A 22202-nucleotide genomic window follows, 5' to 3' on the forward strand; every position below is an offset into this window, starting at 1 on the left:
ACGGCGCGGTGACGTAGCAGGCGGCGCGGCGGTGGCGGCTGCGGTAGCGCGCGGGGGGCTGCGAGGGGCGGCCGCTGCTTCTCGCGAGAGTTGGAGGTACGTTCTCGCGAGAGCGGGGAGCCGCCTCCCAGCCGGAGACCCCGGGGGCCCTGAGGGGAAAGAGCCCCGGCAGCACCGAGTCCAGCCCCGAGCCATCCCCGCCGTGTCACCCAGCCCAGAGCGCCCAGCGCCGCGTCCGGCCCTTCCTTGGACACCTCCAGCTCCCTGGGCAGCCCCTGGCTGTCATCCCTTTCCATGAAGGAATTCCTCCTGATGTCCGACCTGAACCTCCCCTGGCAAAGATTTCCTTTCGTTGTGTCCCTTGTTCCGTGGGAGCAGAGCCTGACCCCACGTGGCTCCGATCACCGATTATGATCAGTAATTAGTGTGTGTTAGTGATGAGTGATCCCCAACACTAATGAAGGGATTTGGACCCTGGGTAAAACCCCTTTCGGGGCTCCCTGCTTTGTGTGGGACACTTCAGTGGCTGCCCAAGGTGGAGTCCCCATCCCTGAGCAGAAGTGGCACTTAGCCATAGGGTTTGGTGGATCCAGGGAGGTTGGACTTGATGATCTTGGAGATCTTCTCCAACATTAACCATTCCATGATTCTGTGTGCATAAATAAACGTTTTCCCCTGTAATTCTGCAGTTGTGTTCCAGCCTCTCTCCTTGGTTGAGGTGTGAGTTTCCCTGGCCCTTCCTGTGGTTCCCAGCATGTACCTGAGGAGCGCTGCCCGTGCCCAGAACCTTCTCTGTGCCGGGATCCGGCAGCTCCTGCTGACCCAGCAGCGATCCAGAGGGTTCTCTTACAAAGCTGTGATCTTTGAGGAGAGCGGGGTGCTGCTCCCAGCCCCTCACAGGACAGCCGCAGGTGTGTATTCTCATTCCTGATCCCACAGAATCACAGAATGTCCTGAGCTGGGAGGGACCCACATGGATCATCAATCCAGCCCCTGGCCCTGCACAGACACCCCAACAGTCCCACCCTGGGCATCCCTGGCAGCGCTGGCCAAACGCTCCTGGAGCTCTGGCAGCCTCGGGGCCGTGCCCATTCCCTGGGGAGCCTGGGCAGTGCCCAGCACCCTCTGGGAGAAGAATCTTTCCCTGATCTCCAACCTAACTGAGCCCTGGCGCAGCTCCAGGCATTCTCTTGATCTAGTCACAGGTCACCAGAGTTTAGGAACTCTCCACACTGAACACAGGGATGAGGTGCTGCAGTTCCTGGAATGCCCAGACTCTTCCCTCTGGGCTGGATCAATCACCCCAGGCCAGCACATCAGACCTCAGAGGGATTCCAAGCTGATTTCCCAGTCCTGCTGATGCTCTTTCCTGTCTTCCCTACTGTTCTCCGTGCAGACTGGGAGGCCCGGAGCTGTATTCCAGCCGGCACCATCCAGCAAGCTGCAGTGTCTGGAGGGGAGAACAACCTCTCTCTCAAGTATTCCAGAGGAGAGCTGACAGCTGTGGAGTTTCTGCAGGAGTTGGGACAGCAGTGCTTTGAGATTGTAAGCCAACTCCCCCCTGCTCTCCTTGTGCTTCCTGACTGCGTGGAAACAGGTCCAGTGAGGAAAGAGGAGCTTTAAAAAGAAATCCTTTGGTTGAAGGGTCTGGATTTTCCATCTAGGAAGCACTGCTGTCTGAACAGGGCAGATTTGCACCATTATCCTGGCACCTGGGCAGGGCAGGCAGATGAATTTGCCTTAATTTCCTACTGGAATAAAGTCCTTTTTAAACAGTTCAGTCTAAAATGCAGATTCCTTTCCTGCCTGCTGGTCTGTCAGTGTTTGTCTCTAACCTGCCTTGATCCCATGGCAGGCACAGTCCCAGTGATTTCTCTTTCCCAAAATCAGCCCTTTATCTCTGCCATAGAATTAGGGATGTGAGAACATTTGTTTATTTGGGCAAAGCAGTTTAGCTGGGAGATTCCCTGCCTGCCTTCTGCTGCCAGAGGAAGCAGGACAGCAAGATAAGATGATCAGGCAACCCTGCCTACCCAACCACTCTTATTTTCACTCCATTATCTGGCCCATTATCATTCTTGGGGTTTCTGTGTTCCTCAGGCAAATGTCCGTGTTCCAGTGGACTCTTTTCTCTGGGATTTAATCCGAAATGAGATGATAAAACAGCTCCCCATAATGGCTGAAGCAGCTCAGTGTATCCGGGCAGAAGGGCTTAAGACAGCTCTGCTGAGCCACAATTTGTGCCTGGGCGATGGAGAGAGGTTTCTGCCCCCGGACCAACAGCACTTTGATGTGGTAAGTCTGAGTGGATCCCAAATGGGGCTCTGTTCCTCCACCTGTAAAAGCAGCAGCCGAAATTCTTTAAATGCAGGTACCAGATGAGCAGCAGCACAGTTTGGTTGACATCAGTGGAACAGCCTGGGAAAACATCTCGTGACATAATTCCTGCTAGGCACTTGGAGAGGGGCTGAGTGACATTTGCAAATGCACTGCAAAGTGCCCACACAGCCACGAGTCTCTGTGTAAGAGGCACGGGCAGCGATGGAGATAAAGGGCTTGGAAGCTGGAACACCAGACAAGAAATAAATGTTATTATTCAGTGCCCTGCCTGCTTTAAAAAACAAACAAAAAAGCTTTAAAATAGTAAGGACTCTTCAAAGAATTGCCAAGCACCCCCTATACTCCAAAAAAACCACTACCCCAACATGCTGACCTGTGTGAGGTGAGGAGCAAGGACCCCTCTCCCAGCAGAGTCTCCTTTCCCAACACCCTTCACCTTTGCAGAGATGACACAGATGAGCCATGAACCTCAAGGCTCCAATACCCACGGCCTCTCTGGTGTGTGGTGCTCCTGGAACAGGAGCAACAGCCGTGTCACAGCCATTAATGGGGGAAAAAGAACTGGATGTGGATTTCCATTAGTGGTGGCTTGATATCCATCCTATAGATTCCTATTCCTGCAATGTTACCAGAGCAGGGGAATGGCTGCTTGGATTGTTCATGCTTGTGAGAGCAGTGGGAGTGTTCAGACACTGAGTCAAAGCTTTTTTGATCCAAATTTTGGTGGATGGTTATGGTCAACACAGCTGCTCTGGAGGTGGCTTTGGTGGGTGCAGTGGTCAGGACACTGCTTTTCCAGAGCCTTTGGAAGGTGCTGCCATCCGAGGCTCCCTTGGACAGCACTGAGCAATTGACCAGTGAGTCTCCCACATTGGGACATCTCGTTGGATATCTCCCATCCAAGGACTGGCTTATCCTGTTTGGCTGATTCGAGCTGAGGAGCCACAGCCGAGGCAGTTGGCACCCACACAGTCCCCATCCAGCTCCATGTCCTTTATTTCTCACGTTAATTAAACCAGTCTCTTTCCCACCCTCCCATCTCCATTTCCAGCGCTGCCCAGATGTTTGTGGGCACAGCAGGCTCATGCATAATCCATCTGTTGTTGCTGTAGGTGGTTGAATCACATCAGGAAGGGATGCCCAGGCCAAATCCTGGGATCTACAAGCTGTGCTTGGAGCGCCTGGGTGTCCAGCCCCAGGAATCCATCCTGCTGGACAGCAGCAGCCAGAACCTGAAGGCAGCAGCCCAGCTTGGCATGAAAACAGTGAAGGTACAAAGTGACACAGCCAGGGTGGGATTTGGGGATGGATTTGGTGTCCAGAAACTGTTTGGTTTGAACAGCTCAGGATTTTCCAGTGGCAGTGGCTGACTCTTGCCAAACCTTTTGTTCCAGCCTGTGCTTGTCCCTGCAGGATGTGGTGGGGTTAAAACAGGGATTACTGGCAAAGACTGCTCTGGGCTGTTTCATTCGTGGCTCCAAACCCGGTTTAACCTCAGGGAAGTCTCTCTCTTTCCCAGGAAATTTTGTCTTCTAGCTGTCACCCAGTGCTACTCTCTCCCTCCTGGTTTCAGGTTGATGATCCAGAAGCAGCACTCAAAGAGCTGGAAACCCATCTGGGGTTTCCTTTGCGAGGGTTTGTTCCCTATACTCGTTCAGTGAGACCAGGCATGGAAATCCCAAAGGATCGTCTGCAGAAGTACCTTGAAGATGTTCTTGGTGCCCATCCAACAGGTACTGCAGGGGGTTTGGCCCTTCCATCAGAAAGCCTGGATTTTCTGGAGCCATTGGCTTTTTCCATATGACATATGGATTGAAAAATAATATTAAGGAAAGGCTCCTAATCTCCAAGCAAACAGCACAGCCATTCCAGTTCCAGTGATCCATCACTTCCCCAGAAATGAGAAACAACATTTTAGGACTTCCTCATATGGGAGGGGTTGAGCACAAGTTGCCAAGAGATTCCAGAAATATTCCTGTCCTGTGAGACATCTGTGAGCTACTGCCATGTTCCCCAGGGGTTTGGGACATAGGGTGAGATCTCAGCCCCAAGTGCAGGAAGGGGTTGGAAAACCTGGGGAAGTGCTGACCCTCTGCTCCCAACTCCCAGCCCCACTGGAGTTACGGCAGTTCGACCACGGAGAGTCCACCCGGAGCTATTTGGTGAAGTTTGGAGGTCGTTTGCTGGTGCTGAAGAAGGAGGAGGAGCCTCCCGATGGCCCCTCAGGCCCTTCTGTCCCAAGGGAATACAGGTGAGAGGGGTGCTGCTGCAGTTTGCTGTGCCAGAGGAGCTCCCTCAACACCAGAGCAGCAGGACACGTGGGGAGGATCATTTATGACCTCCCCTTGTTTTCCAGAGTGTGGGATAGGTCTGGGGGCTCTGGGCCATGGGAAGATGGGGGTGTGCTCCTTTTACCTCCCCCAGCCGCGTTATTTTAGTGTATTTAAAACTGAGCCCAGGACTCTGATATGGTGTGTCTGCCTCCAACACTGCAGTTCCAGGGCTGATTCCCTTGTGCCTCTCTCCCTGGCAGGGTTCTGAAGGCTCTCTCTGCAGCTGGTGTTCCTGTGCCCCCTGTGCTTGCTCTCTGTGAGGACAGAAGGTAATCTGCTTTCACTCTGTGCTTGATAACTGCAGCCAGATTCCCCCAAAGATGCAGAGGGGAGAGAAGAAGGAGCCAGAGCTCACAAAGTGCACTGGTCTAATGAGCGTTTGTGCAGTGTGGGGCTGGAGGAGCCTCTAGAAGTTCAAAGGACAGGATTACTTTTATTTGGCTTGGTTTAGGTGTGTCCTATTTTAGTAATTAATCCAAATACTCTCTTTGAAAAGCAGCTGTAAAGCAATATTGTAGGGCTTCCCATTGACTCAGAGTGCCCAGCTTTGCAATAAAGAGGGGATTTTTCCAACTGCCAGACCTCAGACAGCAGTGACAGCAGCAAATCTGTGACAGGACACCCCTCAGGCCTGCAGCTGGCTCAGATCTCTGCTGGCTGCAGGAATCGGCCTCTGCACTGCAGCTCGATGTGTGTCCACTGCTCCTGGTGTTTGTGAGGAGCCCGACAGCCCAGCTCACACCCACTGCAGGGAGCAGGGAAACAGCTGCTGCTGGAGCCTGGCTCCAAGCTCAGCTTCCTGCGGCTGGAGGGACCAGGGCTGACCATGCCACAGCCATGTGCCACCAGAAAGCCTGAGCTGGGCTCCAAGTGCTGCTGGGGCTGCTCTTCACCTGCCCATGCAGGTGAGGCCTGGAGGGCACATTCAAGGTGCAGGTGAGATTTGGGAGGGTAGAAGCAGGATTGACCTCAGCCCCACTGGTCCCAATTTGCTTCCCCAGCATCCTTGGCACACCTTTCTACCTGCTGGAGCACTGTGCTGGCCACATCCACCACGCCGTGGCCCTGCCCGCGGTGTCGCCGCGCCAGCGCCGGGCCTGCTACGGTGCCATGGCACATGTCCTGGCCAGGATCCACAGCCTGGACCTCGGAGCAGCCAAGCTGCAGGACCTCAGGGAGCATGGTGAGAGGAGGCTCAGGATCCTTTCTTCTCCTGTGTGTCAGCATTTCAAGGGATAGGCAGGATGGACCAAACTGGGGGCAGGGAGGAAAGGGAAGATGAGCAGTTCAGAGTCTGAATGCCCAGGTGTGGTGGGAGAGTGTGGAGAGCTCTTTATATCCAGTGAGTTCCCAGAGCTCTCCTAGCTCCCAGAGCTTCCTGCCATGTTTGTTGCCATCTCTGCCCACTGTGGGTGCAGGAGTAACTTCTTTGTTGCCATCTCTGACCAAACCTCCCCAAGGATCCCCTCCAGCCCCTCTGCAGAGATAGCTCAGCTTCCTGGAGCTGGTGGAGAAGTTACATTTTTGTCCAGGATTGGATTATTTCCACCTGAGTATTAAATCCAGTGCTCAGTTAAGAATGTATGAGACCCCTGGAAACTGCCATTAAATTCTTGGGGCTTAACTCAGGGTTCTGGTCTGAGATCTACTTGGCTGTTTGACTTTTTCTGTGTCCCTTTTGAAGCCTTTCTTTGTGCCTTTCCCTGGGAGCCTCCATTCCTCTGTTCCAGGAAATTACATCCAGCAGCAGGTTGAGACCTGGACAAAGCAGTATCGAGCTGTGGAAACTCATGTTATCCCAGCGATGGAGAGGCTCATCCAGTGGCTGCCTCTGCATTTTCCTGACTCCCAGAAGACAACAGTGGTGCATGGTGATTTCAGGTACTGCCCTGGAGCACATCCCAGGCAGGAGAGAAGGACTGAGTGTGAAATGATCCACAAACTCCAAAAGGTGCTGACTGGGCTGGGGCAGCAGCTTCAAACAGTCCAAAAGCTGGATTTTGGATCAGGGTCAGGGTCAGCATCCCCCAGGGACTGAGATTGAGTTTCTTCACCCAGTGGCTGCAAATGCTGGTCTAACACTGGAGGATCATCAGCTCTTCCTGCAGTACTCGGGAATCAGCCCTGGTGCTTCTTGCCAATGGTATTTGGTGCTGAAGGGGTTTGGGTGGCAAAACCTGCCAGTATTCCAGGTGAAGTCCTGCAGGAGTGGGGTGCCTGGGACAGAGGGGAGGGATGCTGTGGTGCTTCTGTGCTGCCAGAGCTCAGCTGGATCCTGCCAGGGCTGTGGGGCTGCAGTGCCAGGTCTGGACCAAGGCTCCTTCCCCGAGGTTGCAGGAGCTCTCTGCACCCTGGCAGGATGGCTGGCTGCTCTGGTTGTTCCCCAGGGGGCTCCTTGCCCTCTCATGGGCTCACACTGGTGAGGGCTGTGCATAATCTACAGCACATGGCAGGAGCTCTGTGCCTTTGAAATGACCAGGAGATCCCCTGCACAGTGACTTGCCTGCTTCATCTTCTGGTTACCCTGTCCAGTAGCATCTGCCACCGATCTGAGGCTCTGACTAACTTGGTTTCATTCTCCAAAGCACAGTTTAGTCCATTATTAACCACGGAGTTCAGTATTGAGTAACCTCCATCCTCTGCTTGCAGAAATTAATGTTTCACTTGTGCTGCCTTCCAAAGGACTCAGGAATTTTTGAAGAGAGTGAAGAGCACTGAAAGCACCTACTGCTGCTGAGCCCTGGGATTTTTCCCTCCTGGAGACTTTTCTGATCTCTTTTTCTCTCTGATACAGGATGGACCACCTGGTCTTTCATCCAGACAGGCCAGAAGTCCTTGCTGTGCTGGGCTGGAAGTTTGCCACTCTAGGAGATCCTATGTGTGATTTGGCGAATAGCTGTATGAGCTTCTTCCTGCCAGCCCACTTTAGTGCTCACAGAGGTACAGAGGGGGCACAGTTACCTTTGGCACAAGCAAAGGAACCAGAGTTCAGAACAGATCAGCTCCTGCCCAAGCAGCTCAGCTGGCAGTGGGGCTCAGTGCAGCTGGAAAGGGCTCTACGTTTGCATGATTCTCCCTCTCAGTCCAGCTGGGAAGCTGGGCAGCTCTTTTGGGTGGGAAGGTTGTGAAGCAGATCAGGAGTGGTTTGTGCACTAAGTTATACACTTGTTAAGAAGAAAAATATAGAGTTAAATGGAGAGGTTCCATCATTTAGGAGGGATCTCTGTCAGTCACAGTTTCACCCTGATCAGGAGAACTGCCCTGTGTACATTTTGGGGCACAGGCTGCTGCCAACCAGAGTTCCATATGGGGCCAGCACAGCACGGCAGCTGTGCAGGTCCTGGAAGGGTGCAGGTGTCTCCATGGAAGTGCCTGTCTGTGCCACTAGGCTCACACCATCCCTAGGGAGCTCTGAGCTGCTCTCTGTCAGCTGACTCACTGTTACCTCTTCCCATCTTCCAGGCTTGAGCAAGTGTGACTTGGGGCACCTGGGAATTCCAACGGCAGAGGAGTATTCCCAGATGTACTGTTGCCACATGGGAGTGAAGCACCCAGAGAACTGGAATTTCTACCTGGCCTTTGCCTTTTTCCGCTTGGCTGTGATGCTGCAGGGACGTCTCCGTGGCTCCCTGGCAGGTGAGGAGCCCAGCCAGGCCAGCTGTGCCCTGCACAGCCATAGGCACAGAGCTGCCTCCCTGCTCCAGCACAGGCCTGGAGTTTGTGCTGTGGGGTCCTTTCTTTCCTGGGAGAACGGAGCAGAGGCCAAAGTTGGGAGCCCAGAGCTGTGTCCTACAGATGGAGCTCTCAGACCTTCCAATTCAGCACCAGCCTTGCCAAGAGACTCGCAGGGAGCTGGTGAGAGCTCTTGGTGCTCTTTGGCTGCACACATCAGGTGTGGCCTTGGAGCCTTTATCAGAATTAAATTAGACGTTATTTTCACACCCTTAGAGAGGAGTTTCCCCGAGTCCTGCTGGGCTGGCCCAGATGAGGGCACGTGGTGCTGTTTGGGGTGTGAGTGCATAACACCAAAGCTTCCAAACAAGTGTGCTGTTCTCTTGTACCCAGGGAGGCCAGCTCCAGGTGACAGCAGCCCCAAGGATGCAGAGTTTGTGGCTGAGCTGGCTTGGGATTTTGCCATAAAAGAAGGATTCCGTGTGTTTGAGAACCTCCCCCCCACAAAGCTGCTCGCACGACATTCCAGCACCTGGGCTGGGCGAGGGCCGTTCCTGAGCAGGAGTTACAGCACCTGGGCATGGCCTGGGGCAGCCCCTGTGCCCAAAGTCCCCCTGGTCACTCCCAACAGCCTGTTGGGGATGGCCCAGGGTCTTTGCTGCAAGCTGGAAAATACGGGCATCCAGTTGGACTTTCCGAGTTCCCATTCCAGAAGGACTCCATGTTCTCTGCCAGAACTGCAGGTGAGATATCTTCTGTCCTGAAGCTGCTTTGCTGCACCTGCCCCAGGGTTGGGATTGGGGCCTCCAGGTGTCCTGGCTCCCCTGATCACGTCAGACATTTGGCACTCCTGGAGTCCAGTGGCTCGGAGGCAGAGGGCTGGGTTCCTATGGCTGTAGCAGAGTTCATATCCTGGGAAACAGTGATTTTGGAGGCTGGCACTTCCTTCCAAGAGGAGCAGATTAACACCAGCCCAGCTGTGGTCACTGGTGCTGCTCCCCCAAGGTCCTGCCATCCGTGCTGATGGTGTGCCCAGAGTTTGGCTGGGCTTGGGATTTTCAACAGCTGCCAGTCCAGGAGGAAATGATCATTCCTTACCTTTCCCTATCCAGGGAAACGTCACTCCTTTCTCTCCCTGGGAAAGGCTGAGTTAATTCCCTTCACTGTGTCCCTCTGGTGCTTCCTTGGGAGGTCCCTCAGATGGGGCAGGAGCTGCTTGCACCTCCCCAGCTTCCATTCACAGTGTGAGTGGAAGCAAACAGCCCCACCCTTGGGTTGCTACCAAGATTGTACTCTTAATTATTCTAATTATATTATCAAATTCTAGTGCGTTACTTAACCTCTTTTATCTGCCAAAAAAAAAATATCCAGGTGCCCTTCCAAAGTGTTCCCTTGTGCTCTGGCAGAAACCAGCAAACACCAGCCTGTCAGGGCACTTGGCAGCTGATCCACTGAGAAGGTGGAAAGGGCAGGGAAGCAGCAGCTGTGGGGAGTTTGGAAGTGCTGAGATGAGCAGATCTCCTTGCCCTTCCTCGAAACATTCATCTCTGCCAAATCTCCAAACATCGGGATTACCACACTCTCTCTACTCCATGCTTTGGGCTTGTGTGGCTCCACAGACCCCACTCATCCCTGCCACCTCCACATCCATCCCACTGCTCTTTCCCTTGGCATCATCCCTGCACTGTCAGCCTTTGTTGTGGAAGTGTTGTGAAAGCCAGGGGAGAAGTTTTGCTGCCTGCAACAGCAAGATAACACACAGAACTGTTACACAGCCAAGTATTCCCAGCCGGGAACTGCCACAGTGCTCCAGAGCTGGGCAAGGGCAAGGGCAAGGCTGCCCTGTGCCAGCTGGCACTGCCAGGGAGAGGTTCATCCCTGGGAGCTTGGCAGCCAGATGCCCTTGGCTGAGGCATTCCTGGCCGAGCAGGGCAGGATCTCAGCTGATCCTGCCACATTCTGCACCAGGAGCCAGCAGACTTCGCACACTGATCCCAAAGGTTGCCTGTCCCTGCAGTTCACAGGGAGATCCTCTCCAGAGGAGCACAGGGAAGCTCAGTTTCTCCTTCAGAGCCACGTCTGGCTGTCAGAGGGGGTCAGTGCCTGGGGCACCACACCATCGATGTGTCTCATCCTCCTCCCCCAGGCAGAGAGTGCGAGGACCAAGGCAGTGGCTCTGATGGCTGCACAGGCCATGGATGAGGGCAGACAAGTGAGCAGATTCCTGAGGCTTCAGCCTTCCCTGACCCAAAACCAGCAACACTGGGACCCCTCCCTTCTGGGGCCTCCTCCACGCCACTGCAGTTTGGGGCCTGTGAGCATGAGGGGTGATTTGTCCTGTCTGCTGTGGGATCCCCAGTGTGGATGTTTTCCCAGCACAGGGTCCCCAGGGCATTTGGAAAAGCACTGGCACATTGCTGCTATCCTGCCCTGGTCCTGCAGCCCTTTGTGTGCCCACATGGGCTCTGGTCTCGCTCTCCCACAGGTCACTGGAGCAGAAAATCTCCACAGTGCAGATCCCAGCCCAGCACTTCCCTCAGACCTGAGCTCCATGTCTGGCTGAGGGTCCTGGGGGGCTCACAGGACAGGACTCTCCACACCAGAGCTGAGCCAGGAGCTACAGCACCAGGAAACCTTGGATGGGGACCCAAACCAGCCACTCTGGCATGGGAGAGGCTGCAGCCTGTGAGCTTCTCAATTCCAGTGGTGTTTGGCGTTATCTGTGCTTAGTGCCTTTATTGCCTGGCTCAATACAGGGCAAAATCCATCCTTGGATCATGAGGCTGCAGGAAGTGAGTCCTGCAGCAGGGACAGTTGGTTGGGAATGATCTGGCTGGGGGTGCAAGACTTGGTTTTGGGAATAAAGAGAATGGACCAGCGTGTCTCTCCTCCTTCAGCACAACCTCCAGCAACGTGCAGATTCTGGAAGAGTCTTTGGTGGTAGGAGGAACTTGAGGTCTCTGGATTCAGGGGAGACTACAGAGCTGAGGCAGTGCCTGCCCCGTGGAGCTGGGAGGAACTGAGAGGACTCCATGGTCCCATGAGTGCAGTGGATCTCTGGGGTCTCTTTGGGGACCATGGAGGATGCAGACTGGATCCAATGGGGGCTTTCAGTGCTTCGCAGAAGCCAGAGCAAGGGGAGAACTGTGGGAACAACCATGGTAACTTTATGAGCACGAGCAATTTATATGTAGTATTAATTCAATATTAAAGTAATGGGCACAGTTCTTTGGATCCTCCAGCTCCTCCAGCATGGGCACAGCCTCACAGCCCATCTGCCCAGGGTGGCCACCACCTCCCAGCCCTCAGGGGCACAGGGGTGCTACAAAGAGCCCTGAGGGGCCATGCTGGCTCTCAGCACAAGGACCATGAGGCTGTAGGGAAGCTGGTAATCTGAGCCTTGGATTCTCCCAAGCTCCAGGGCGAAATTCCACCTCAGCCTTAAGCACTTGGCTCTGCTGTGGAAGGGGGAGGGAGCTGAGCCTGTATCTGTCCAGCCCAGACATTTGGGATGGTTTCCCAGGAGGCACCTGACTCCTGCACCTCCTACCGCCTTTAGGCAGGCTCAGGGGGCTGAGCGAGGGGTCTGCCCTGAAGGTTTTTAGTGCTGCTGGATCTGTCTCCAAGCCCCAGGAGAGAGAAGGGGCTGCTCGAGAGAAGCAAAGCTTTATTCAACACAGGACTAGTGCTCAATGTCATGCGTTGTCCACACCGGGATCAGCAGAAGACAGACAGGACACACATGGGAGCTTAGCCCCGAGCTGGAGCTCAGCTCTGTGACGTGCCCTGTGGTACCCTGAGCCGCTCCCTCCGGGAGACACGGGCACATCTCTGCAGGTGAAACCGGTCTGGCATCTCCCACAGGTGCTTTAACACGCGCAGGGCTGTGACAGGAGGGAGAACAGGTCGGAACAAGAGGTTCTTGCGAGTGCCACCTCCGAAAGGGCTGCCCAGGAGCCACTGTCCGGGAATCCGTCACCCTTTAAGGGATGCGGGTGGACAAGGATGAGAGAGGCTGAGATCCAGCACAAGAGGATTTCTTTTCAGCTGATCCAGGAAACACACGGCCTAATCCGTGTCCTGCTGGATAACCTCGGGCGGGCGTTTTGCCTCTCTGGGCTGGGCTGGGCTGGGCTGTTCCTCCCTGCACCAAACGGCTGATATTCCCCTCTCCCGAGAGAAACGCCTGGAAAGTGCAAATGCAGGAACCTCCAGCAAGACTTTCAGTGACCTGGGTCGTCCAGGACAGTGGGTGAAATTATTCCTGGACTCACATATCCTACAATTTTTCTGGCCCCTTTAATAAACCAGAGCTATCCCTGTCACCCTTCACAGACCCCTCACTGAAGAAGCCAGAGGTGCAGTCTCTTACACAGGGTAATACCCCAGGTCTTTTTTTAGAGGTTAAAAACTCTTTGTGTTTTTGGTCTGTGGCTTCCTTAGCGATGGTGATGATAACCCGAGCGCTCCTCTGTTGCCTGCACGTGAATCTGCACTTGGATACACTGAAGTTGCACAATGCATCTAAAACAAACCAGAAAAGAAGCCCTTTAGCCGTTGATGGGATCGATTTCACAAAGCCTCTCATTTGCATTCACCGAGAAGCTCCCTGTTGTGAAAGCACTTCCCTGGCTTTGTTCCACTGCCCCTACACACGGGAGGGTTTTTTGGATGCCTGGCTGGACGGTAATGGTGGCACGTCCATGGAACCGAGGGTCTAGGTCCCCAAATTCTCCCTCATCACCTTCCTTCAAAAGTAACCTGCTCAGCGGAGGTGTTTCTGGTTTTTTTCCTCTTTTTTCCTAGTTGTTGCCTGCAATTAGGCACGAAATTCTCTGGGTATGGACGGGGAGAGGGCAGAGACGGGATAGGGACAAGGACAGGGACAGTTAGTGCCGGTGCTGGACGCGGATGAGGCACCCCCGCTGCACTAAACCAAGCCTGGCTTGAGCTGAACTGGGCTGAACCGACCCGAACGGGACCGTGCTGAGCAGAGCTGAGCTGAGCCAAACAGCACCGCCCGAACCGAGCTGGATCGAGCCTATTCCATCCGAACCAAGGACGCCAAGCTGGTTCTACCCGTGCCGCGCTGCTGAGAGCAGCACCGAGCCGAGCCAAACCGAGCCGAGGTGGGCGGTGCCGGGGCGGGGCGGGGGGAGCGGAGCGAGGCTGTCCCGAGTCGCGGGGCCCGGCCCGGCCCAGCTGAGCTCAGCATGCTGCGGGCGGTGGTGCGCGGCTCCCGGCTCTGCCCGGCCCTGCTCCGGGCTCCCTTCTCGGCCGCCGCTGCCTCCCCCATCCCGGCACCCAACCCGCGCCCCGACATCGCCTATAACAAGGTAGGGCCGCGCTGGGAGCCCGGGCCAGCCGGGCTGGGCAGGGGTGTCTGGGGCTTCCGTGTCCGCCGATCGAGCCCGGTGCTGAGCTGGGCCAGCCCGGGGTGACGCTGAACCCGGAGCGCCGGAGCAGCCGGGGATTCGGGCCCAAAGCCTTGGAAAAGAGCAGCCTTGGGTGCAGCCGCAGATGCGGGGCACAGGGCATGAGTCCCACCGCCACCGGGCTCTGTCCCCGTGCCCGCGGTGGGCTCGTCAACCCCGCATCGGTGAGAACGACCTGTGGAGAACACTCTGAGAAAGGGCACGGGAAGGGAGGGGAAGGTGCTTGGCTGGTTATCTGCAGAGATTAGACCCTTGCTCCGGGAAAATCCTGTGGGATCACCTGTGCGAGGTGCTGGTGGAAGGCAGCACTCCAAGGCTCCCGGCCAATCCTTCCCCGGTGGCCATGCCCAGGCCGTTGGCGGTTGTCTGAGCGTTCAGCAAGTTCTTGGTGAGCACCTCGATCTTTGCACTCCCACTCCCTTGCCATCGACCTGAAAAAAAAAAAATTACCTTTAGAAAGAAGGAGTTGGTAAAAAGCTGCCGTTAGCACCTGGTTCTGGTGCATGGGGAGCCTAAAATCGGTTAATCTGGTAATAATAGAATTATTTAGGTTGGAAAAGACCCTTAAGGCTCATAAGTCCATAAGAAATGCTGCAAAAGCTCTTGTGCTCTGGGCAAAATCAAGTCACTTGTCTATGCCTAAAGCATTTTGTCACTTCTCAGTCTCCTGAGCTTCCCAGTGTCCCTGCACAGCTCCAGCCAGGCTTCCAGCTTTTGCAAGGACCTACCAAGATGGGAACCTCTTCCAATTCACGTGCTGTTTGCTGAGCTGTGAATTCCTTTATTCACTGGAGGCTGTGTTATGTGCTTTTAGGCTAAAGTATCTCCTTTATATCGCTGCAGGTTTGGAGCCCACACAAGTCAAGTTAAGCCCTTTTAATTAGCCAGGCTCCTCAGATGCCATCAAAGAACCAAAGCTCCCCCTGATCTCCCTGGGATCTGGCTCGAAGGCTCAGCCCTGCTTGGCTTTTTGCTTGCAGATTTTCATAAATAACGAATGGCACGATGCAGTCAGCAAGAAAACCTTCCCTTCCATCAACCCAGCCACGGGAGAAGTCATCTGCCAGGTGGCTGAGGGCGATAAGGTAAATGTTGTTGGGATGAGATGGGTTTGTTTTCCATGGGAGCAGGTCCAGAGGGGTTGCAGAAGAAGACACCACCCCACCTCTCACCTGGGCAGCTCCATGAGAGCCGTGTTTACAGCAGTGTCTGATCTATGCAAATACCACATCAAGTGCTGCTCGTGTTCTTCCTTGACTACTGCTTCTTTAAAGAAAAGAAATCGTGGGGAATAAAGTCATGTCATCATCCCCTGCCTTATGCAAGGCCCTGCTGGGAGCTGGTGGCAGAGCTGAGGTGGTGTTTCCCAGCAATTTTGGGTTTTTCCTGCAGTCTGGAAACTTGTGTGTGTTCCCCAAGGGAGGAGAGAGTGAGGAAAACCCTTTGTTGTTTGCCTCTCTGTGGCAGCCTGGCTTGTCCTGGCAAGACCATTGCAGCAAGCCAGGACAGAGAACCAAGTAGGAATCAGCAAATGCCTCGACAGGACAAAATCATGGATCTGAGACAGCTGATCAAGGAAAAAAACCTTTTAGATTGGATTCTGAAAAAGTGCCAAAAGCAGACTTCCAGAGCTTTTCCCATGCCTTGTTCTAGGATGCAAATATTAACCCAGCAGGTGGCATGGCAGAAATAACCTGATGATATTTGCACTCCGTATAGCTGAAATAACAGAGGGTGAGCACAGGCAGAGGTTGTGGCTGCACAGCTGTTGCATCCATCTGGTCCACTGCCACTCCTGCTCCTTGCTCCTCATGGATGCAGCCTGGGTGGGAAAGCTGAGTCTGGTGCAGCGCAGTGTTTGTGCTGAGGATGGTGCTCATGGGGAAAGTGGCCCAGGGGCTGTACCCGAGTGCTCCCCTGCCCTGGGATCGAGGAGTGCCTTGCAGTGGGGCAGCTGCCAAAAGCCTGGCAGGAGCAGCCTCTTGTACTGTTTGACTGGAGGCTGTTTTCTCCTGGGGAGCAGGGAGAGCTTTTGCTGTTTGCAGAGAGGGAGTGGGGGCTGGTTACTCCTTTCTCACCCTTTCTCACCCTTTGCCTGGGCTCCCCCGCAGGCAGATGTGGACAAAGCCGTCAAGGCAGCCAAGGCAGCATTCCAGCTGGGCTCTCCCTGGAGGAGGATGGATGCATCTCACCGGGGCAAGCTGCTGAACCGTCTGGCTGACCTGATCGAGAGGGACCGTGCCTACCTGGCTGTGAGTGCTGCACTCTGCCGCAGTGCAGGGACTGGAAATCATGGGGGGTTGTGTCCAGTGGGTGGGCTGGGGGCTTCCTCCACAGCTCAGGCTGTGGGACAGACGTACAAAGGTGGGGGGAAGTACTTTTGGGAGGCCAACACGCAGGACAGATCCAGCAAACTGAGAACTGACTCAAAGCTGTGCTTGTGACTTCCCCCTGGCTCTTCAGGAAACCTTGCTGTCTTTTGCAGGCACTGGAAACTCTGGATAATGGCAAACCCTACGCCATCTCCTACCTGGTGGATTTGGACATGGTGGTCAAATGTCTCAGGTAGGTTTGGAGGCCACAGGTGCTGTGGGATCTGGATCTGACTGATTTGGTTTCATATCAGACACTTTGGGTTTACTTTTTGCTGTAATTCCTCTGAGTTCCAAAGTCACACAAAGGGTGGTGATCTGTTACAGCACAGAAATTACAATGAGAGACATAACTATTTCTATTTACTGTCCATTCTTAAAATGACCTGTTTGGGAAATACCTGCGTTGGGTTGTGTTTTCCGAAGTGACTGAAAAAGAGAAGAAAGCAAATAGCTGGAGGAAGTCTCTTATTTTCTCTGGGCAGCAGACTTGTTATTTTAACTCCAGTCACCAAATTGTTACTGTTTCCAGATACTTTGCAGGCTGGTCGGATAAATTCCACGGCAAAACCATCCCGTTAGATGGAGACTTCTTCTGCTACACAAGACACGAGCCAGTGGGAGTTTGTGGACAGATCATCCCGGTGAGTAAAATGTAACACCAGTTCTTGAAGCATTGCAACAATTCAGTGTTACAGTGTAAGTTCCCCTCTGTTGCTAAGCGCTGCTTCCTCCCAGGAGTAAACAAAGTCGGGCTTGCACCAGCTGCGGGCTCTTACTTCACTCTGGGAGTACAGAACTGCCTGTTCATTTCATGGGCCCTGAGCAAGGTTTACTTTGTATCTGCTGATTAAAAAAAAAGGGGGGGCTTTAACCCCATTTATAGGAATTACCTGTCTCAGAGCCACAATGAAGTTTAAACTACTACCTAGAATTAACCCCAAAATTCTGTGTGATGGGGAAAGATCCAAGGCTCTTCCCTAAGTGCTGGTTTGAGTGGAGCTCACTGGTTAATTACTGATTAATCAGAAACTTTCACGTTCACGCCAGCAAATCCTTCCTTGTTTTCCAGTGGAACTTCCCACTGTTGATGCAAGCCTGGAAACTGGGGCCTGCCCTGGCCACTGGGAATGTGGTTGTGATGAAAGTGGCCGAGCAAACCCCCCTGAGCGCTCTCTACGTGGCCAGTCTGATCAAAGAGGTGAGGACAAGGCCAGGATTCCATCACCACTGGAGACAGGAGCAGGGAAGGGCTGTCTGCAGGAAGGATGGGTTGTCCTGGGTCTCTCAGCAGCTGATTTAGCAAAAAAACCCCTTGTTCATACAAATGCATATGCAGACCATGTAACTTTTTGTTAGGGAAGGACTCTGAGGTTTGATTAGACAATGAACTTCAGGGTGGTCAGAAAGTGACATACATCTGTACTTATATCTGTAAATACACCTTTAAATTGTGCTTGGGATATGGGGAGGGAAGAGGAGTTATGTCCCGGTTATTGCAAACAGCATTAAAATAAAGCTCTGGGAAATCAAAGGAGCAAAGGCTGCTGCTGGTGGGAGCAGAAACAGAGGAGGGGAGTGGAAGCCTTGGAGTGTAAAAGGAATAACCTTGCTGTGTCCTGCTGGGAATTGCCAGGCTGGATTCCCTCCGGGCGTGGTGAACATCATCCCTGGCTATGGGCCCACGGCAGGGGCTGCCATTTCCTCCCACATGGACATTGATAAGGTGGCCTTCACCGGCTCCACAGAGGTAAGGGAGCACCTGAACCTTCAGCCCTTGGGACGATGGAGTATCTTATTGCTGGATAAAATACTGGAGGTGCTTTGCCTTCTACACCTCATTTAAAGCTGATTCCAGGGTGCAATGTGTATTTTTGCATTACATAAGACTCTTTTGTTCTGATTTGAATATTTAGAATGTTTCCTATTGTTTCCCTTGAGCTGCTTCTTACTGGGGGTGAAACTCTAGGCAGACTTAAAGCCCTGACAATGAGGGGATTAACATTGAAGTGCTGACTGAGATGTAAACCCAGAGCCCTGCCAGGCCTTGCTGATGTGGGAGTTAATTCCAACACCTGCTCTGCTCTCCCTGCAGGTTGGACACCTGATCCAAAAGGCTGCAGCAGAGAGTAACCTCAAGAGGGTGACCCTGGAGCTTGGAGGGAAGAGCCCAAATATAATCATGTCTGATGCAGACAGTGAGTACCTGCTGTGCAATGTTTAATATGTGCCTTTTGCCTTGGCCACTTCCAAGCAGAGCTGGAGGGGAAAGGAAAGGGAAGGAAAACTCTCCTGTGTTGTGTGAGGCTCCAGCCCGGACACCACCACTCTGTGCCTCCTGCATTTGTGTATCAGCGCTTCTCCACTCCCACATCTTTTCCCAGTGCTGGGAAGTTCAGTTACCAACAAACAATGATTGTTTCAGTATCTTCCTCCAGTCCTTGCTCCATTTTTTTTTTCATTTCTCTTGGAGCACACCACTCTTTTCTTCTCTTATGAAGTCCTGCTTCCCTCATCTCTTGAGTATAAACTCATTTTTGGTCTTGATGAGCCAACACACGGCCTTTTATATGGCAGTTAAGTAAGGAAGAAAATTTGTCCTTAATACCCGATGATTTCCAATGAGAACTGTAATCTGCCTCAGATAATTTTCTCTAGTCTGGGGTGCTTTAATAGACCCTCATAAGAATTAAGTCTGTAACTCCTGCCCTACTAACCCATGGTGAATGCTGTCAGCTGAAGGGACTTTGTATTCCCAGCAGTCTCTGTGATAATTGTCCTAAAGAAGTCCTGGACTCTGGTTGGATTTATTTGCTTATTTGTTTTCTCTCCCCCATCCTAGTGGACTGGGCTGTGGATCAGGCCCACTTTGCCCTGTTCTTCAACCAAGGACAGTGCTGCTGTGCTGGGTCCAGGACATACGTGCAGGAGGACATTTACAATGAGTTTGTGGAGAGGAGTGTGGAGAAGGCCAAGGCCAGGGTGGTTGGAAACCCCTTTGACTTCAAAACTGAGCAGGGGCCTCAGGTAAGAGCAGGAAACACCCTGAGCTGTTATCTCATGAAATAGTCCCAATCTTGGGTCATTGTGTAGATTAGAAGGGAAATATCCTTTGGTCTATTGATTAACCTAATTCGAACTGTGCCCATTATCTCCTCACTGGTGCAGGAGAGGGAGGAGTTAATTAACCATTCGGATGATCCCAAAACTTGCTGCTGGCATTTAAAAATGATCATTTCCCTTTGGAGCTGGCTTGGCAGCCTGTTGAAATAAGGAATCTTTTTCCAAGTGGAGCTGACGTGTGCCCCCTCCTGGCTCTCAGGTGGATGAGGAGCAGTTCAAGAAGATCCTGGGCTACATCAGCGCTGGGCAGCGGGAGGGAGCCAAGCTGCTGTGTGGTGGCAACGCCGCTGCAGACAGGGGCTACTTCATCCAGCCCACAGTCTTTGGAGACGTGCAGGACAACATGACCATTGCCAGGGAGGAGGTGAGTCCTGCAGCACCCCCTGTCCAGCCCCTTCCCACCTCTTGATGTAAAAAACCCCAGGTTTACAAGCGCTGGCTGTTCATGAGCTGTGGAACCCGAGGTTTCTCTGTGTTATGTGCTTTTCCCTTCTGGTGACATCCTGGGCCCTTTGTAACAGGGGCAGTGATGCTGAATTTCGTGTCCTGTGTGACTTTTAGCCCCACATCACCCATGGCCTCCCTGTGATCCATTGACACAGATTTTCCCACGCTCTGCTTGGGTTTTGCAGATATTTGGGCCAGTCATGCAGATCCTGAAATTCAAAACCATTGAGGAGGTCATTGAGAGAGCCAACGACTCCAAGTATGGCCTGGCAGCCGCAGTGTTCACCAAGGACCTGGACAAAGCCAACTTTGTGTCCCAGAGCCTGCGGGCTGGGACAGTCTGGTGAGCCTGCACTGCCTCCCTGCCTCCTCCCACAGCTGCTGGAAGCTTCCCTGGGTGCTGCTGTGGCTCATTGGGATTGTTCTTTGATAGCCTGTCTTTCCTTTGGGTCTAATTTTACATGTACTTTGCTCAGAGTAATGTCAGACCTTCCGGTATAATGGGAACTTGGTGAAATTTAGGTGTTTTTTGTGGGTTTTATATTTATTTCTTTATTTAGGGTGGAGCATCTCTCCTATGAGAGTGGTTATCTGGGAGTGTTCAGCCTGGAGAAGGCTCCAAGGAGACCTTAAAACCTCCTCCAGTGCCTAAAGGGGCTCCAGGAGAGCTGGAGAAGGACTTGGGACAAGGGATGGAGTGCCAGGATAAGGGGGAATGGCTTCCCACTGCCATAGGGCAGCGTTAGATGGGATACTGGGGAGAAATCCTTCCCTAGGAGGGAGGTGAGGCCCTGGCACAGGGTGCCCAGAGGAGCTGTGGCTGCCCCATCCCTGGAAGTTGCAGCTGAGAGTGGCAACCTGGACGCTTGGCCCTGGAATAATGAGAGATGTGGGTGGATTCCGTGATGTTCTGTGTCCTGCCTGATAAATTCCAGCGCTGATTGGTTCTGTTGGCTGAGGGAATTGACAGATAAAGGGATCCTGCCCAGAAATTCCGCCCTCCCTCTGCTGTGAACAGCCCAGATATCCCATGTGCTGCCAGAGGGCTCTTCCCTGAGCTACAGGTGTTTCATCCTTGCTTTCCATTCCAGGATAAACTGCTACGATGTGTTTGGTGCCCAGGCCCCCTTTGGTGGCTACAAAGCCTCAGGGAACGGGCGGGAGCTGGGAGAGTACGGCCTGGAGGCCTATGTGGAGGTGAAAAACGTGAGTATCCCTGGATCCACGGCCTTCCCAACCCTCTGGGGTAGCTCCAGATTGTCTTTGTGCCTTTGCTGGTGTGGGCTAGGCTCAGTTGAAACCAAACCGAGGCAAAACTGTGACCCAAACCTTGAGGTTCCCCCTCTCCTTGAGCCTTCCCAGTCTCCAAACCTGTCCCTGACTGGGATACACTGGGTTTTCTCCTGTCTCTCACCCTTTCTGTGAATACCCCTGAGAACTCTCCAGAAAAAAAACCCAAAAAACTTTGTGACTTTACTTTTTTTTCCCCTCTAGGTGACAATCAAAATCCCACAGAAAAACTCCTAAAAGGACAGCAGCCTTCTCCACGAATTTGGAAATAATTATGCAGCTTCGTGGCACACAAAGGAAAGCTCTTCTCAACACACAAAATTTAATATGCAAAAATATGTAACTCTGCATTAAGAGGTATTTTTTAGGTGTTTAAAGGAGCTTTTGTTAAAAAAAAAAAAAGCAAACTACTTGGCTTTATCTTTTTAAAATGCCAAATACAGTTGGTTGAGCATTAACAAGATGGGTGGTTATTTTGGGTACATTTTGGGTATGTATTATATGGGTGCAATCACTCGTAGGAGAGGGATGTGATCTTTTCATCTCTCTCTGATAAACAAGCTTATTTTTCCTGAGAAATCATTTACATGCTCGTTTCGTCTAGGAGGGTTTATATCATAGAAAATAACAATTATGTGTTGGCTTCCAGAACTAGGTCTGTAACCCTTGTCCTATAAACTATGTTTCTCTTCTGTGAGCAAAGTGAACTGAGTTCAGCTCCTGGGCCAGGAAGCAGAGTGAAATCTGTGGGGAAAAAGTGTTTTTTTTGTTCTGTCCCGCTCCTTGTAGCCACTCCAAATAAACATTTCTCGTCTCAGTGCAGTCAACCCTACCTTTGTTGGAGGTTTGTGCCAAGTGCACACAAATTCTTGCATCTATAATTTTTAAGGATTTTTGCTGACTTTCTGCCCTGCCCCCTGTCGTTGTGTTGTCTTAATTTTACAGGCAAAACTACAGCTGGTACCTGGCCCCAGCGCGGCTGGAGGTGTGAGGGGCGTCTGAGCCTGAGTGAGGGAGGTGCGCCCTGGGAGACACGCCCAAGGTGTGATTGTTGGGGAAGACGGTTCATGCCCGGCCGGAGGAGGGCACAGAGCGGGTTCTGAGGCGCCTTCTCGCCGCTCCCCCTCACGGCCCCAACCGCAGCCATCGCCCCTCAGGCGGGCGGGCGCCCGAGATCTCGCGAGAGTTCG

General features: G+C 53.0%; 2 protein-coding genes across 4 annotated transcripts; both read left to right on the forward strand.

Annotated features, from left to right (window-relative positions):
• The first annotated feature begins 5 nt into the window (after positions 1-5).
• Positions 6-11224, forward strand: ACAD10 (acyl-CoA dehydrogenase family member 10). Of its 3 annotated transcripts, none has more exons than XM_069030502.1 (14): positions 6-96; positions 690-911; positions 1397-1545; positions 2101-2295; positions 3453-3611; positions 3914-4073; positions 4450-4591; positions 4874-4942; positions 5675-5856; positions 6404-6554; positions 7468-7613; positions 8136-8309; positions 8739-9088; positions 10831-11224. In XM_069030502.1, exons 2-14 carry the CDS (start codon positions 755-757, stop codon positions 10906-10908), a joined length of 2112 nt encoding a protein of 703 aa, XP_068886603.1. In that variant the 5' UTR covers positions 6-96; positions 690-754; the 3' UTR covers positions 10909-11224. The 3 variants fall into 3 exon arrangements, with proteins under 3 accessions (XP_068886603.1, XP_068886604.1, XP_068886605.1); XM_069030503.1 differs by lacking the exon at positions 6-96 and adding an exon at positions 103-430; XM_069030504.1 differs by lacking the exon at positions 6-96 and adding an exon at positions 103-417.
• A 2294-nt stretch (positions 11225-13518) lies between these two features.
• ALDH2 (aldehyde dehydrogenase 2 family member) lies at positions 13519-21834 on the forward strand. Its single transcript, XM_069030711.1, has 13 exons — positions 13519-13681; positions 14761-14865; positions 15892-16032; positions 16266-16345; positions 16685-16796; positions 17225-17353; positions 17789-17902; positions 18248-18350; positions 18995-19179; positions 19475-19639; positions 19908-20065; positions 20814-20928; positions 21217-21834. Exons 1-13 carry the CDS (start codon positions 13559-13561, stop codon positions 21247-21249), a joined length of 1563 nt encoding a protein of 520 aa, XP_068886812.1. The 5' UTR covers positions 13519-13558; the 3' UTR covers positions 21250-21834.
• The last annotated feature ends 368 nt before the right edge of the window (positions 21835-22202 follow it).

The sequence above is a fragment of the Aphelocoma coerulescens genome, chromosome 15 (genome assembly GCF_041296385.1).
Source record: "Aphelocoma coerulescens isolate FSJ_1873_10779 chromosome 15, UR_Acoe_1.0, whole genome shotgun sequence".
NCBI classification, from domain to species: Eukaryota; Metazoa; Chordata; class Aves; order Passeriformes; family Corvidae; genus Aphelocoma; species Aphelocoma coerulescens.

Bases quoted from the DNA above. Each gene is read 5' to 3' on its own strand.
- ACAD10 (XM_069030502.1), top strand. From the start codon at position 755: ATGTACCTGAGGAGCGCTGCCCGTGCCCAGAACCTTCTCTGTGCCGGG. The intron at 5,857-6,403 runs GTGAGAGGAGGC...CCTCTGTTCCAG, and splicing joins GCAGGACCTCAGGGAGCATG to GAAATTACATCCAGCAGCAG. The intron at 8,310-8,738 runs GTGAGGAGCCCA...TCTTGTACCCAG, and splicing joins TCTCCGTGGCTCCCTGGCAG to GGAGGCCAGCTCCAGGTGAC.
- ALDH2 (XM_069030711.1), top strand. From the start codon at position 13,559: ATGCTGCGGGCGGTGGTGCGCGGCTCCCGGCTCTGCCCGGCCCTGCTC. The intron at 18,351-18,994 runs GTGAGTACCTGC...CCCCCATCCTAG, and splicing joins AATCATGTCTGATGCAGACA to TGGACTGGGCTGTGGATCAG. The intron at 20,066-20,813 runs GTGAGCCTGCAC...TTTCCATTCCAG, and splicing joins CTGCGGGCTGGGACAGTCTG to GATAAACTGCTACGATGTGT.